The sequence below is a fragment of the Mobula birostris genome, chromosome 7 (assembly GCF_030028105.1).
Source record: "Mobula birostris isolate sMobBir1 chromosome 7, sMobBir1.hap1, whole genome shotgun sequence".
NCBI lineage: Eukaryota > Metazoa > Chordata > Chondrichthyes > Myliobatiformes > Myliobatidae > Mobula > Mobula birostris.
In genome coordinates, this window is record NC_092376.1 from 27,378,880 (window position 1) to 27,393,912 (window position 15,033).

A 15,033-nucleotide genomic window follows, 5' to 3' on the forward strand; every position below is an offset into this window, starting at 1 on the left:
TACCTACTGAGAGAATCAGAGATTATCTAAAAATGGATTACTATTCTTTTTTCCACTCTTTGCATAGCTGAAGGTGAACTGGGGATTCATGTAGGCTGTGTTGTTTTTATAATAGAAATGCTGAATGAGACAGTTGATCTGGTTTTGTCCTTTTTTCCTATGTTTCATAAATTTGCTTGAAAGAGAAGTTTTTACTTTTTTGTCTCTTTTTATCTTTGTTATTAGAAATATTTTAGATTTTTTACCGTGCAAATTATGATTGAAATGCCCTTTCCTACATTTGAACAGGTCACTCAACATGGAAGTCGAAGGCTCACGCCATGGGGAGCATATGGAAAATGTCCGTAGGTTTCACCAGTCCTTGCAACAGATGGAGTACAACATGCAAAATGCTGGGAACACGGAATCTCTGCCACAAACTTCACGGGCTTTACTTTTTAGTGCTCTAAGGTAACAATTTATTAATATATATTGCATGTACAAATAATATATCATATGCATATTACATTTGTATTTATTTAAAGTGTAATGATGCCATGCTTTTACTAGTTACTCTCAAACTACAATTGAATCTTGCTGTTGACTGTGCAACATGTTCAGAGGATGAGCCTTCTTTAAATTACATTAAGTATTAAGTTAAATTTTATTCTTTATTCATTCTCTTGGTAGAACTATATAATTCAGTCCACTAGCCATTTACATTAACACAAAGACCACAATAAAGGTGCAATCCCATGTAGGAAACTATCATTCCAATTCTCTTCTAGTGATTCACTCTTGATGTTCCCAACAATAGCGTTAGCATAATGCTACTACAGCACTATGAGTCTGCGTTCAATTCCGTCACTGTCTGTAAGAAGTTTGTACGTTCTCCCCATGACCACATGGATTTCTTCCAGGTGTTACAGTTTCTTCCCACATTCCAAAGATGTGGTATCTAGTAGGTTAATTGGCCACATGATAAAAACAAGAGATTCTGCAGGTGTTGGAAATCCAGAGCAACAGACATAAAATGCTTGAGGAACTCAGCAGGTCAGGTAACATCTATGGAGAAGAAAAAACAGTCGATGTTTCAGGCCAAGACCCTTCATCAGGACTGACAAAGAGTCTTGGCCTGAAATGTTGACTGGTTATTTCTCTCCATAGATGCTGCTTGACCTGCTGAGTTCCTCAAGCATTTTATGTGTGTGTATTGGTCACTTAGGTATAATCAGGTAGCAGGGGCTTGTTGGGCCAGAAGGGCTTGTTACTGTAATGTATCTCTAAATAAAATAAAATGAAATAAAAATAAATAAAATTACCGAGGAATGTACCTCTGAATATTCAGTATGTTAATATGCTTGGCGATTGCCCTAGACTGATGGCACCTCTGTTAGAATTTCTTGTATTCAGAACTCAATGGGCCAAATGGCCTACTTCTGCTCCTATATCTTAAGAGAAACAGAGAAGGTGCATATTTACAAACTTTCATTTTGATGCTGATTTGCATCAAAATACTCATACAGGAAATGTAACCATCTCCATTTATGGACAGATGGAGGCAATTTGTTGTAACTAATATACTATATTGGTTTTTCCATATTGGAATCCAAAGCATCATTATCATTTGGTGCCATTTTGCCTCTGAACAGAGTTTATCCTTCAACCACCTGAAATGTCCTGTTAATTTTATTAGTATAGGTAAAAAAGTGTCAATCAAGACTGAAATAAAACATTTTGGCCTTTAATTACCATTTTACACCTGGAATTAAACTTTGAAATCTTTATTTAAAAACAGGCAAAGTGACCTAGAAATTCCAAACACAGGAATTGTGTTTTTAGGTAAATTACCATTGGATTGCAAGAATGCTTGTATAATATGTAGTGTTTCATTGGGTGTAATAGTAGGCTAACTCATGGGTTCTGGTGTATTTTAGTAGGAAAAGGATTATTTATTGGTTCCCCATTACATTGATCAGCATTTCAGAGGACAATTATTAAGCTCTATTACTATTTGGAAAAATGGTAAGCCTTTGTAATTGTTTTCTTTCCTCACTTATATTAAAAGTGACCAAAACAAATGGTTGCAGTGAGTAATTCAGTTATACAATGGCTGATTAGCAACCCCAACTTGACATTTCTGGCCAGTCCCTATTTCTCTCTATTGTTTTATTATCTGTTAAATTGAAACACAAGGGAAAGCGATTATAAGTACTTATAAATTATTAAGTGATGGCCTGATAATATCATGATCATTTAAAGCCATTTTTCATGACATTTGAAATAGTGTGTGTTCATATATTTTTATTTTGATGTGTAGGAGAAATCTCAATGAGTTGGATGATATTCAAAAATATTTCAGTCAGAAGCTGTCTCCAGCTTCATTTTCGCACATGACTAGTACCACCCCACGACAAAGGGCAAATGTTGCTGATATAAATTTTCACCATGGATCACCAAATAGCATTGAAAATGAACAGCATCTTTTGGAAATTTCAAATGAACGGGTCCACAAATATCACAATGTCATTAGTGGTGAGTAAAAGGCCATTTCTTTTGATTATTCTTTATTTTTCATTATTTGCGAACTAATTTCACAGATTTTAACTTTTAATCAGTTTCAACTTTCTGACTTAAATCTAAATTTACTGCAATTTCCTATGCACCTAAATGTTCTGAACAATAAAATAAACATGAGAATTATGAATAATATATCCTCATTAGACCTCTTACTCAAACATTATTATTTCACATAAGGCTAACAAATCTAGTCAATGAGATTTCACAATTAGCAACAGGTCTTTAGAGGACCAAACACCAATAAAAAAAATCTCGAATAGAAAATATTATTTTCTAACAAATGGAAATATACGTGCAGTGAAGAGGAACTAGCCTTTGTTTTGTAATCAAAGTTGATTTACATATCCTTATTCTAGGGTGATGGTAAAGTCATCAGTACACTTGTACACTAACTTAATGATGATAAGGCTAATGATAGGGCAAGATTGCAGTCAACAGGATGAGTTTCAATGTAAAAGGCAGATAAAATTGAGAAGGGTGAATGCAGGACTGAAGGTGTTATATTTGCATGCGCGCAGTATACAGAAGAAGGTTGATGAACTTGTAGCACAGTATGACATTGTGGGCATCATTGATTCATAGCTGAAAGAAAATTATAGCTGGGAGCTTAACGTCCAAGGATGCACATTGTATCAAAAGGACAGGCAGGTAGGCAGGGAGGGTGCGTGGCTCTGTTCGTAAAAAATGTAATCAGATCACTAGAAAGAGTTGACATAGGGTCGGAAGATATTGAATCATTGTGGGCAGAGCTAAGGAACTGCAAGGGTAAAAAGACCCTGGTGGCAGTTATGTAGAGACTGCCAAACGTGGTCTACAAATTACAACAGCAGATAAAAAATGCACAGCAAAAGGGCAATTTTACAATAGTTATGGGGGATTTCAATATGTAAATAGATCGGGGAAAATCAGGTTGGTGCTGGATCCCAAGAGAGGAATGTTGAAAGGCCTAGATAGACTGGATGTGGAGAAAGTGTTTCCTATAGCGGGGGAGGCTAGGACCAAAGAGTGCAGCCTCAGATTAGAGGGTGTCCATTTAGAGCAGAGATGAGGAGGAATTTTTTTTAGCCAGAGAGTGGTGAACCTGTGGTATTCATTGCCACAGGCAGTTGTGGATGCCAGGGCATTGGCTGTATTAGGGCAGAAGTTGATAGGTTCCTGATTAGTCAGGGTGTGAAAGGTTATGGAGAGAAGTCAGTGGAATGAGGTTGAGGGACAATTGATCAGGCATGAGGAAATGGTGAACCAGACTGGATGAGCTGAATGGCCTAATTCTGCTCCTATCTCTTAGGGTAATAAGGTCTTATATTCATCATTTCGCCAATCTGAAGCAATCCAATACAGATTCATCCAATACCATCTTTTAATGATTTAACTTTGATTTATCATTAAACTAAAAAAAAATTGCAGTGCCTGTGACTGTGTATGCTTGCCCTGATTTCTGTTATTAATTACAACACTACTATTTTTCTTCAGCACAATCAACCGTGTACATTTTTAACTCACGTGAACTTTCACAAGCTGATACCACTGCAAAGCACTTTAAAACAGTTTAAATGTCTCTCATTTCTTTCCCTATCATACGAGATTCTGTGAGGGCTCCAACATGAGAAATTCTATAAGGATGGTTCCCTTCATAGTGAAATTTACAGACCCCATTTCCAGAAAAGTTGGGATATTTTCCAAAATGCAATAAAAACAATAATCTGTGATACGTTAATTCACGTGAACCTTTATTTAACTGACAAAAGTACAAAGAAAAGATTTTCAATAGTTTTACTGACCAACTTATCACATGGATGAACTAAAGATCGCATGGATGAACTACAACAATTGTTCATCCCAGTTTGGCAAAAGAATAAATCAAGGAAGGTAGTGCACCTGTGGCTGACAAGGGAAATTAGGGATAGTATCAATTCCAAAGAAGAAGCATACAAATTAGCCAGAAAAAGTGGCTCACCTGAGGACTGGGAGAAATTCAGAGTCCAGCAGAGGAGGACAAAGGGCTTAATTAGGAAGGGGAAAAAAGATTATGAGAGAAAACTGGCAGGGAACATAAAAACTGACTGTAAAAGCTTTTATAGATATGTGAAAAAGAAAAGATTGGTTAAGACAAATGTAGATCCCCTACAGACAGAAACAGGTGAATTGATAATGGGGAGCCAGGACATGGCAGACCAATTGAATAACTACTTTGGTTCTGTCTTCACTAAGGAGGACATAAATAATCTTCCAGAAATAGTAGGGGACAGAGGGTCCAGTCAGATGGAGGAACTGAGGGAAATACATGTTAGTAGGGAAGTGGTGTGAGGTAAATTGAAGGGATTAAAGGCAGATAAATCCCCAGGGCCAGATGGCCTGCATCCCAGAGTGCTTAAGGAAGTAGCCCAAGAAATAGTGGATGCATTAGTGATAATTTTTCAAAACTCTTTAGATTCTGGACTAGTTCCTGAGGATTGGAGGGTGGCTAATGTAACCCCACTTTTTAAAAAAGGAGGGAGAGAGAAACAGGGGAATTATAGACCGGTTAGCCTAACGTCGGTGGTGGGGAAAATGCTAGAGTCAGTTATCAAAGATGTGATAACAGCACATTTGGAAAGCGGTGAAATCATCGGATAAAATCAGCATGGATTTGTGAAAGGAAAATCATATCTGACGAATCTCATAGAATTTTTTGAGAATATAACTTGTAGATTGGATAGGGGAAAACCAGTGGATGTGGTATATTTGGATTTTCAAAAGGCTTTTGACAAGGTCCCACACAGGAGATTAGTGTGCAAACTTAAAGCACACGGTATTGGGGGTAAGGTATTGATGTGGATAGAGAATTGGTTGGCAGACAGGAAGCAAAGAGTGGGAATAAACGAGACCTTTTCAGAATGGCAGGCAGTGACTAGTGGGGTACCGCAAGGCTCAGTGCTGGGACCCCAGTTGTTTACAATATATATTAATGACTTAGATGAGGGAATTAAATGCAGCATCTCCAAGTTTGCGGATGACACGAAGCTAGGTGGCAGTGTTAGCTGTGAGAAGGATGCTAAAAGGATGCAAGGTGACTTGGATAGGTTAGGTGAGTGGGCAAATTCATGGCAGATGCAATTTAATGTGGATAAATGTGAGGTTATCCACTTTGGTGGCAAGAACAGGAAAACAGATTATTATCTGAATGGTGGCCAATTAGGAAAAGGGGAGGTGCAACGAGACCTGGGTGTCTTTATACACCAGTCATTGAAAGTGGGCATGCAGGTACAGCAGGTGGTGAAAAAGGCGAATGGTATGCTGGCATTCAGAGCAAGAGGATTCGAGTACAGTAGCAGGGAGGTACTACTGCAGTTGTACAAGGCCTTGGTGAGACCACACCTGGAGTATTGTGTGCAGTTTTGGTCCCCTAATCTGAGGAAAGACATCCTTGCCATAGAGGGAGTACAAAGAAGGTTCACCAGATTGATTCCTGGGATGGCAGGACTTTCATATGATGAAAGACTGGATCAGCTAGGCTTATACTCGTTGGAATTTAGAAGACTGAGGGGGGATCTTATTGAAACGTATAAAATCCTAAAGGGATTGGACAGGCTAGATGCAGGAAGATTGTTCCCGATGTTGGGGAAGTCCAGAACGAGGGGTCACAGTTTGAGGATAAAAGGGAAGCCTTTTAGGACCGAGATTAGGAAAAACTTCTTCACACAGGGAGTGGTGAACCTGTGGAATTCTCTGCCACGGGAAACAGTTGAGGCCAGTTCATTGGCTATATTTAAGAGGGAGTTAGATATGGCCCTTGTGGCTAAAGGGATCAGGAGGTTTGGGAGGAAGGCTGGTACAGGGTTCTGAGTTGGATGATCAGCCATGATCATACTGAATGGTGGTGCAGGCTCGAAGGGCCGAATGGCCTACTCTTGCACCTATTTTCTATGTTTCTATGTATTTTGTAAATATACACAAAAGTAGAATTTGATGGCTGCAACACACTCAACAAAAGTTGGGACAGAGTTAAAATAAGATTGAAAAGTGCACAGAATATTCAAGTAACACCGGTTTGGAAGACTCCACATTAAGCAGGCTAATTGGTAGCAGGTGAGGTATCATGACTGGGTATAAAAGTAGCGTCCATTAAAGGCTCAGTCTTTGCAAGCAAGGATGGGTTGTGGCTCACCCCTTTGTGCCAAAATTCGTGAGAGAATTGTTAGTCAGTTCAAAAGGAACATTTCTCAACGCAAGATTGCAGAGAATTTAGGTCTTTCAACATCTACAGTACATAATATTGTGAAAAGATTCAGAGAATTCAGAGACATCTCAGTGCATAAAGAGCAAGGTCAGAAACCTCTATTGAATGCGTGTGATCTTCGAGCCCTCAGGCGGCACTGCCTAAGAAACCGTCATGCTACTGTGACAATTATAGCCACCTGGGCTCGGGAGTACTTCGGAAAACCATTGTCACTCAACACAGTCCGTCGCTGCATCCAGAAATACAACTTGAAACTGTATTACGCAAAGAGGAAGCCATACATCAACTCTATGCAGAAATGCCGGCGAGTTCTCTGGGCTTAAGCTCATCTCAGATGGACTGAAAGACTGTGGAACCATTTGCTGTGGTCAGATGAGTCCACATTTCAGCTAGTTATCGGAAAAAACGGGCGTTGAGTTCTCTGTGCCAGAGGTGAAAACGACCACCCAGATTGTTATCAGCGAAAGGTGCAAAAGCCAGCATCTGTGATGGTATGGGGGTGCATCAGTGCCCACGGCATGGATGAGTTGCATGTATGTGAAGGTACCATTGACTCTGAGGTGTATATTAGGATTTTAGAGAGAGATATGTTGCCATCAAGGCGACGTCTCTTCCCGGTACGTCCATGCTTATTTCAGCAGGACAATGCCAGACCACATTCTGCACGGGCTACAACAGCGTGGCTTTGTAGACACAGAGTGTGTGTGCTTGACTGGCCTCCTGCCAGTCTAGATCTATCTCCTATTGAAAATATATGGCACATCATGAAAAGGAGAATCAGACAACAGAGACCATGGACTGTTGAGCAGCTGAAGTCTTATATCAAGCAAGAATGGGCAAAATTTCCAATTGCAAATCTACTACAATTAGTATCCTCAGTTCCAAAACGATTAAAAAGTGTTAGTAAAAGGAAAGGTGATGTAACACAATGGTAAACATGCCTCTGTCCCAACTTTTGTTGAGTGTGTTGCAGAAAGATTGTTTAGTGCAGTGAGAGTGCCAGGCAGGATGTTGGAATGCTCCTCTTGCAGGATGTGGGAAGTCAGGGAGCCCTCCGGTGTCCCTGACAACGACACCTGCAAGAAGTGCATCCAGCTGCAGCTCCTGACAAACCGCGTTAGGGAACTGGAGCAGGAGCTGGATGACCTGCGGATCATTCGGGAGAATAAGGAGATTATAGATCGTAGCTACAGGGAGGTAGTTACGCCAAAGGAGCAGAGGACAGGAAATTGGGTCACTGTCAGGCGAGGGAAGAGGAAAGGGCAGGCAGAGCAGGGTTCCCCTGTGGCCATTCACCTCAACAACAAGTATATCGCATTGGATACTGTTGGGGGGGATGACTTACCTGGGACTAGCTGCAGTAGCCGGATCTCTGGCACTGAGTCTGGCTCTGCAGTGCAGAAGGGAGGGGGGAGAAAGAGGAGAGCGGTAGTGATAGGGGACTCGATAGTTAGAGGTGCAGATAGAAGGTTCTGTAGTCGTGACAGAGAATCCAGGATGGTTTGTTGCCTCCCAGGTACCAGGGTCAAGGATGTCTCTGATCGATTGCATGACATTCTGAAGTGGGAGGGTGACCAGCCAGATGTCGTGGTGCACATCGGTACCAATGACATAGCAAGGAAGAGTGAAGAGGTCCTGGACAGTGAGTATAGAGAGCTTGGTAGGAAGTTGAAAAGCAGGACCTCAAGGGTGGTAATCTCAGGATTGCTACCTGTGCTAGGTGCCAGTGAGGGTAGGAATAGGATGCTCTGGAGGAGGAACAAGTGGCTGAGGAACTGGTGTAGGGGGCAGGGTTTCAGATTTCAGGATCATTGGGACCTCTTCTGGGGCAGGTGGGACCTGTACAAGAGAGACGGGTTACACTTGAACCACAGGGGGACCAATATCCTTTCAGGGAGGTTTGTTAGTGCTATTGGGGAGGCTTTAAACTAGATTTGCAGGGGGATGGGAACCAGAGTGCCAGAGCTGACAGTGTGGCTGGGGTGAAAATAAATGATGTTGAAAGTTTAAGCAAATCCGCTGATAGAAAGGTTGTGAGTGGTGGTAAAAATCTTCTGAGGTGTATATATTTCAATGCTAGGAGTATTGCGGGGAAGGCGGATGAGTTGAGGGCGTGGATTGACACGTGGAATTATGATGTTGTAGCAATTAGTGAAACTTGGCTACAGGAGGGGCAGGACTGGCAGCTTAATATTCCAGGGTTCCGATGTTTCAGATGTGATCGAGGCAGAGGAATGAAAGGTGGGGGAGTAGCGTTGCTTGTTAGGGAAAATATTACAGCAGTGCTCAGGCAGGACAGATTAGAGGGCTTGTCTACTGAGTTCTTATGGGTGGAGCTGAGAAACAGGAAAGGTATGGCCACATTAGTGGGATTGTATTACAGACCACCCAATAGTCAACGAGACTTGGAAGAGCAAATCTGCAGAGAGATAGCAGGCAACTGCAGGAAACATAAAGTTGTGGTGGTAGGGGATTTTAATTTTCCATACATTGATTGGGACTCCCATACTGTTAGGGGTCTAGATGGTTTAGAGTTTGTAAAATGTATTCAGGAAAGTTTTCTAAATCAATATATAGAGGGACCAACTAGAGGGGATGCAATATTGGATCTCCTGTTAGGTAACGAATTAAGGCAAGTGACAGAAGTCTATGTAGGGGAGCACTTTGGTTCCAGTGATCATAACACCATTAGTTTCAATTTGATCATGGACAAGGATAGATCTGGTCCTAGGGTTGAGGTTCTGAACTGGAAGAAGGCCAAATTTGAAGAAATGAGAAAGGATCTAAAAAACGTGGATTGGGACAGGTTGTTCTCTGGCTGGCAAAGATGTGATTGGTAGGTGGGAAGCCTTCAAAGGGGAAATTTTGAGAGTGCAGAGTTTGTATGTTCCTGTCAGGATTAAAGGCAAATTGAATAGGAAATAAGGAACCTTGGTTCTCAAGGGATATTGCAACTCTGATAAAGAAGAAGAGGGAGTTGTATGAAATGTATAGGAAACAGGGGGTAAATCAGGTGCTTGAGGAGTATAAGAAGTGCAAGAAAATACTTAAGAAAGAAATCAGGAGGGCAAAAAGAAGACATGAGGTTGCCTTGGCAGTCAAAGTGGAGGATAATCCAAAGAGCTTTTACATGTATATTAAGAGCAAAAGGATTGTAAGGGATAAAATTGGTCCTCTTGAAGATCAGAGTGGTCGGCTTTGTGCGGAACCAAAGGTAATGGGGGAGATCTTAAATAGGTTTTTTGCGTCTGTATTTACTAAGGAAGCTGGCATGAAATATATGGAATTGAGGGAATCAAGTAGTGAGACCATGGAAACTGTACAGATTGAAAAGGAGGAGGTGCTTGCTGTCTTGAGGAAAATTAAAGTGGATAAATCCCCGGGACCTGACAGAGTGTTCCCTCGGACCTTGAAGGAGACTAGTGTTGAAATTGCGGGGGCCCTGGCAGAAATATTTAAAATGTCGCTGTCTACGGGTGAAGTGCCAGAGGATTAGAGAGTGGCTCATGTTGTTCCGTTGTTTAAAAAAGGATCGAAAAGTAATCCGGGAAATTATAGGCCGGTGAGTTTAACGTCAGTAGTAGGTAAATCATTGGAGGGAGTACTAAGAGACAGAATCTACAAGCATTTGGATAGACAGGGGCTTATTAGGGAGAGTCAACATGGCTTTGTGCGTGGTAGGTCATGTTTGACCAATCTGTTGGAATTTTTCGAGGAGGTTACCAGGAAAGTGGATGAAGGGAAGGCAGTGGATATTGTCTACATGGACTTCAGTAAGGCCTTTGACAAGGTCCCGCATGGGAGGTTAGTTAGGAAAATTCAGTCGCTAGGTATACACGGAGAGGTGGTAAATTGGATTAGACATTGGCTCGATGGAAGAAGCCAGAGAGTGGTGGTAGAGAATTGCTTCTCTGAGTGGAGGCCTGTGGCTAGTGGTGTGCCACAGGAATCGGTGCTGGGTCCATTGTTATTTGTCATCTATATCAATGATCTGGATGATAATGTGGTAAATTGGATCAGCAAATTTGCAGATGATACAAAGATTGGAGGTGTAGTAGACAGTGAGGAAGGTTTTCAGAGCCTGCAGAGGGACTTGGACCAGCTGGAAAAATGGGCTGAAAAATGGCAGATGGAGTTTAATACTGACAAGTGTGAGGTATTGCACGTTGGAAGGACAAACCAACGTAGAACATACAGGGTTAATGGTAAGGCACTGAGGAGTGCAGTGGAACAGAGGGATCTGGGAATACAGATACAAAATTCCCTAAAAGTGTCGTCACAGGTAGATAGGGTCGTAAAGAGAGCTTTTGGTACATTGGCCTTTATTAATCGAAATATTGAGTATAAGAGCTGGAATGTTATGATGAGGTTGTATAAGGCATTGGTGAGGCCGAATCTGGACTATTGTGTTCAGTTTTGGTCACCAAATTACAGGAAGGATATAAATAAGGTTGAAAGAGTGCAGAGAAGGTTTACAAGGATGTTGCCGGGACTCGAGAAACTCAGTTACAGAGAAAGGTTGAATAGGTTAGGACTTTATTCCCTGGAGCATAGAAGAATGAGGGGAGATTTGATAGAGGTATATAAAATTATGATGGGTATAGATAGAGTGAATACAAGTAGGCTTTTTCCACTGAGGCAAGGGGAGAAAAAAACCAGAGGACATGGGTTAAGGGTGAGGGGGGAAAAGTTTAAAGGGAACATTAGGGGGGGCTTCTTCACACAGAGAGTGGTGGGAGTATGGAATGAGCTGCCAGACGAGGTGGTAAATGCGGGTTCTTTTTTAACATTTAAGAATAAATTGGCCAGATACATGGATGGGAGGCGTATGGAGGGATATGGTCCATGTGCAGATCAGTGGGACTAGGCAGAAAATGGTTCGGCACAGCCAAGAAGGGCCAAAGGGCCTGTTTCTGTGCTGTAGTTTCTATGGTTCTATGGTTCTATAATGCATGTTTAAGACTGAGATGAGGAGGAATTTCTTGTTTATAGTGCATAAATCTTAGTTTTCACTACCATAGAGAGCTGTGAAGGATGAATTATTGAATATATTCATCGCTAGGATGATTTCATTTTTAGCCTTTTGGAGTTGAGCTTTACAAGGTGCAGGCAGGAAAGTGAAGCCTAAGCGAAGTTTAGATCATCCATTGCTGATGCAGACTTGAGTGTCCTAGGGCCTAATTCCTATATTTCTAATGGCATTCTATATTGATGCTGAGCAAAATATTTGGCCCTGAAAAGCTAAGTTTTGGTTGTGGTATGAAGACTACTGACATCAGTATTCCAAAATGCAAGGAATTTATTTTATGCGTACATCTATCTTTATCAGGCACTCTTCATAATGCTTAAAAGGTTAATTGAGGATACTCGTGAAAATAAGTTAGTATTTTAAATCTGATTCATGACATCACATCTGTATGTAAGCCTTGGCACTTATCTCTGACAGTAGCAGACAGTAAGTAAAAAGTGTCAGTCTACAAAGATCTTTTTGTGAAACTTCCATGGTTAGGGAGGTGCTGTAACTCTATTGCTAACTGCAGATTCTGGCCATTATGATATATTGACTATAAGGACTGCAGTTAAATCATTTGTAGTTTCCGAATAGCTTTTGTCAATATTTTTTATTAGCACATGTTCAAGTTACAATCAAAGAAATTAAGATAATTTTCAGACTTTGGATTCTTCATCCATCTCTTATGATATCAATAATACAAGTACATACTTTCAAAATTTAATATATAAACCTATTATTTGTACACACAATTATTTCAAAAATTGATCGTTTTAACTGGAAGAGCTTCCGTGTATACACTTACTTTTCTTTAATTTTTTTTCCTTCTCCCCCTTTTCTTGCACTCCTACTGCATTACACATCTGCAAAGAGAATTGGTCTCCAGTTATTAAGGGATGTCTGCAGCTGTTCCTTATTCATGGTGGTAGCATAATGTACGATGTCCTTCACTCTTATTTGTTTGACTTCTTTCCCTCTACTCCTAAAGAATTAGAAGTATTGCACCTTTTGGCCAACTTTTTACAGACCTGTGTTAATGTCTTAGATTTCCTTACTGAGCAAGATCCCATATCCTCAATGTAATGTCATCATATCTAAATTACCACATTACATCTGAAATATTGGTACTTACATTATTCAAAAACTGCTTTAAGTAGTTTCCTTTACTGAATACAGTAATTAAAGTTATGTTTGCATGCCATTTCTGTTTGAGAGTCAACTGGCCATATAGAGGAACCAACTCTATAATATTACTTATGGGCAAGGCATCTGTAATGTTATCTTCCTGTCTCTTCTCTGGGTGCCCAGTGTATGTATTCACGTTGCTAAGGGTAAGGTAAGTTTCTTGCTTTTTCACTTACTAGCTCTAGGTATAATCTAATTCTAGGCACCACTGATAATTCATTTATTTGATAAATACTAAATGATTCATGAAAATACTTAATTATTTCCATTTCATATCCATGCTTAAATTTCATAATCTAGCTGGTTTGCAGAGAAACAAAGCTGATATTACTGATCAGAACCTCTCTGCACGGGACATTGAAGATGAAGAAGAAGTAGCAGAAGATATACCACAGCAATCAGAAAATGGGAAACAACAAGATTTACTTAATACACAGCCACCAGAGAGAAAGAACATGAAGATCCACCTTCCTCATTTCTGTGCACCAGCAAATTTAGAATTGGGACAGAATAAACATAATGAAGTTTTTGATAAAGGCAACATTAATGACCAGAATAACGAGTACAATGTAGAAGCTGAACACCAGCAAAACCATTATGCAAGTGATGGGTTTAGTGAAGAAGAATATGAAGAAGATGTGATACAGCCAAAAACATTAAATGATGTGACTGTTATGACAGACAGAACTAGCCCTTGGTCTAGTATTTTATCAGATTTAGAAGAAGATAATAAGCATAAGTATGAAGCTAAAAGAGAAACATCAGAACCAATTGGAAATGGAAGTGTGGCTAATGAACAAGAAGTAGTTTCCATTCGTGTGGATGATGAGGTGTTTACTGAGGTACTGCAAAATGAAAATTACAAGTTACCTAGCAGTATCGCAGTTTCTGAGTCCCCTCATACAGAAAAGTCTTCAGTAAATGAAGTAACAGAACTTGATATGTTAAATGAGAATTTAATTCTCCAAAGTGAATGTGGCTTAGATGTAAAGTTACAAGAAAGACAATTCTCTGATGATCTCGACACATTTTTCTCAAACAGTGGTGAAGCAGACTTGACACGAGAAAATAAAGACTTTACAAGGTTTGATATTTCCTCCAGCAGAACATTTTCACCAATGGATGAGGACGAAACAGATCTTAGAATAAGAAGTATTCATGAAAACTATTGCCATGGTAATAAAACAAAAGAACTTGAAAATGAAGAGAACCAAGTATCCCATATCGAAGACAGCAATGAAGAGCAGGTTTTAGAAGCTGGTGGAGAGGATGTTCACAGAAAACACAAGGGAACTGCTGAAACAGATACTGAAGGAGATAAATTTTCAGACCGGTTGTATCCTTTGCATATTTGATGATGCATGTAAAGTCAACTTTTACTTAGAAATGTATTGATTCCTGATGTATTCCAGGGAAAGCCTTCTCTTCTGGTCTGCGATTATTTTAGGTCTTCAAAGCATTTAATTTGTTAAACAAAGCATTTTCTGAAATGTCTGTTTATTAAGTTGGCCATTGCTTAATACATTAGATTAATGTTGATTAAGTTTTCTTTGTGAAGTGATTTTTTTAATATAAAATAGGTAGTGTCGTAGAACAGAGAGAACTGGGGGCAGGGGCAGGTGCAAGTGCATAGTTCCTTGAAAGTTGCGATGATAAAGAAGATGGAGTCTGACAGATTTTCCTTTGTTGGTCAGAACATTGAGTACAGGAGTTGGGACATTACATTACAGCTGTACAAGGCATTGGTAAGGTCACTGTTGAAGATCTGTGTGCAGTTCTGGTTACCCTGCTGTATTGATCTATTAAACTGGAAGGAATGCAAAACAATATTTACAAGGATGTTACTGGGACTGAAGGGCTTGGATTGTAAGGAAAAACTGAATAGGCTAGGATTTTCTTTTCCCTGAAGCACAGGAAGTTGAGGAGTGACCTTAAAGAGGTTTATAAAGTTATGAAAGGCACAGATAAAGTGAATAGCCAAAATCCATTTCCCCAGGGTAGGGGAGTTCAAAACTAGAGACATAGGTTTAAAGTGGAAAGGGAAAGGGGTTGATGACTA

The 15,033-nt window shown here is 40.2% G+C and overlaps 1 protein-coding gene and 1 long non-coding RNA gene across 4 annotated transcripts in view; one reads left to right on the forward strand and one right to left on the reverse strand.

The window, feature by feature from the left end:
- c2cd3 (C2 domain containing 3 centriole elongation regulator) overlaps nucleotides 1-15,033 on the forward strand; it is a 165,806-nt gene that overhangs the window by 123,302 nt on the left and 27,471 nt on the right. For 2 of the 3 annotated variants that reach the window (XM_072262790.1, XM_072262791.1), the window contains exons 29-31: nucleotides 289-450; nucleotides 2,300-2,514; nucleotides 13,275-14,310. In XM_072262790.1, coding sequence (XP_072118891.1) covers nucleotides 289-450; nucleotides 2,300-2,514; nucleotides 13,275-14,310 — 1,413 coding nt within the window. Of the gene's footprint in view, nucleotides 1-288; nucleotides 451-2,299; nucleotides 2,515-13,274; nucleotides 14,311-15,033 lie in introns of those variants that run through there. The other variant, XM_072262792.1, reaches the window with a different exon arrangement.
- Nucleotides 1-15,033, reverse strand: part of LOC140200069 (uncharacterized) — an 89,375-nt gene that overhangs the window by 73,529 nt on the left and 813 nt on the right. Inside the window, exon 2 of the long non-coding RNA XR_011886553.1 lies at nucleotides 12,595-12,652. This is a non-coding gene — a long non-coding RNA (uncharacterized lncRNA). The remainder of the gene's footprint in view (nucleotides 1-12,594; nucleotides 12,653-15,033) is intronic.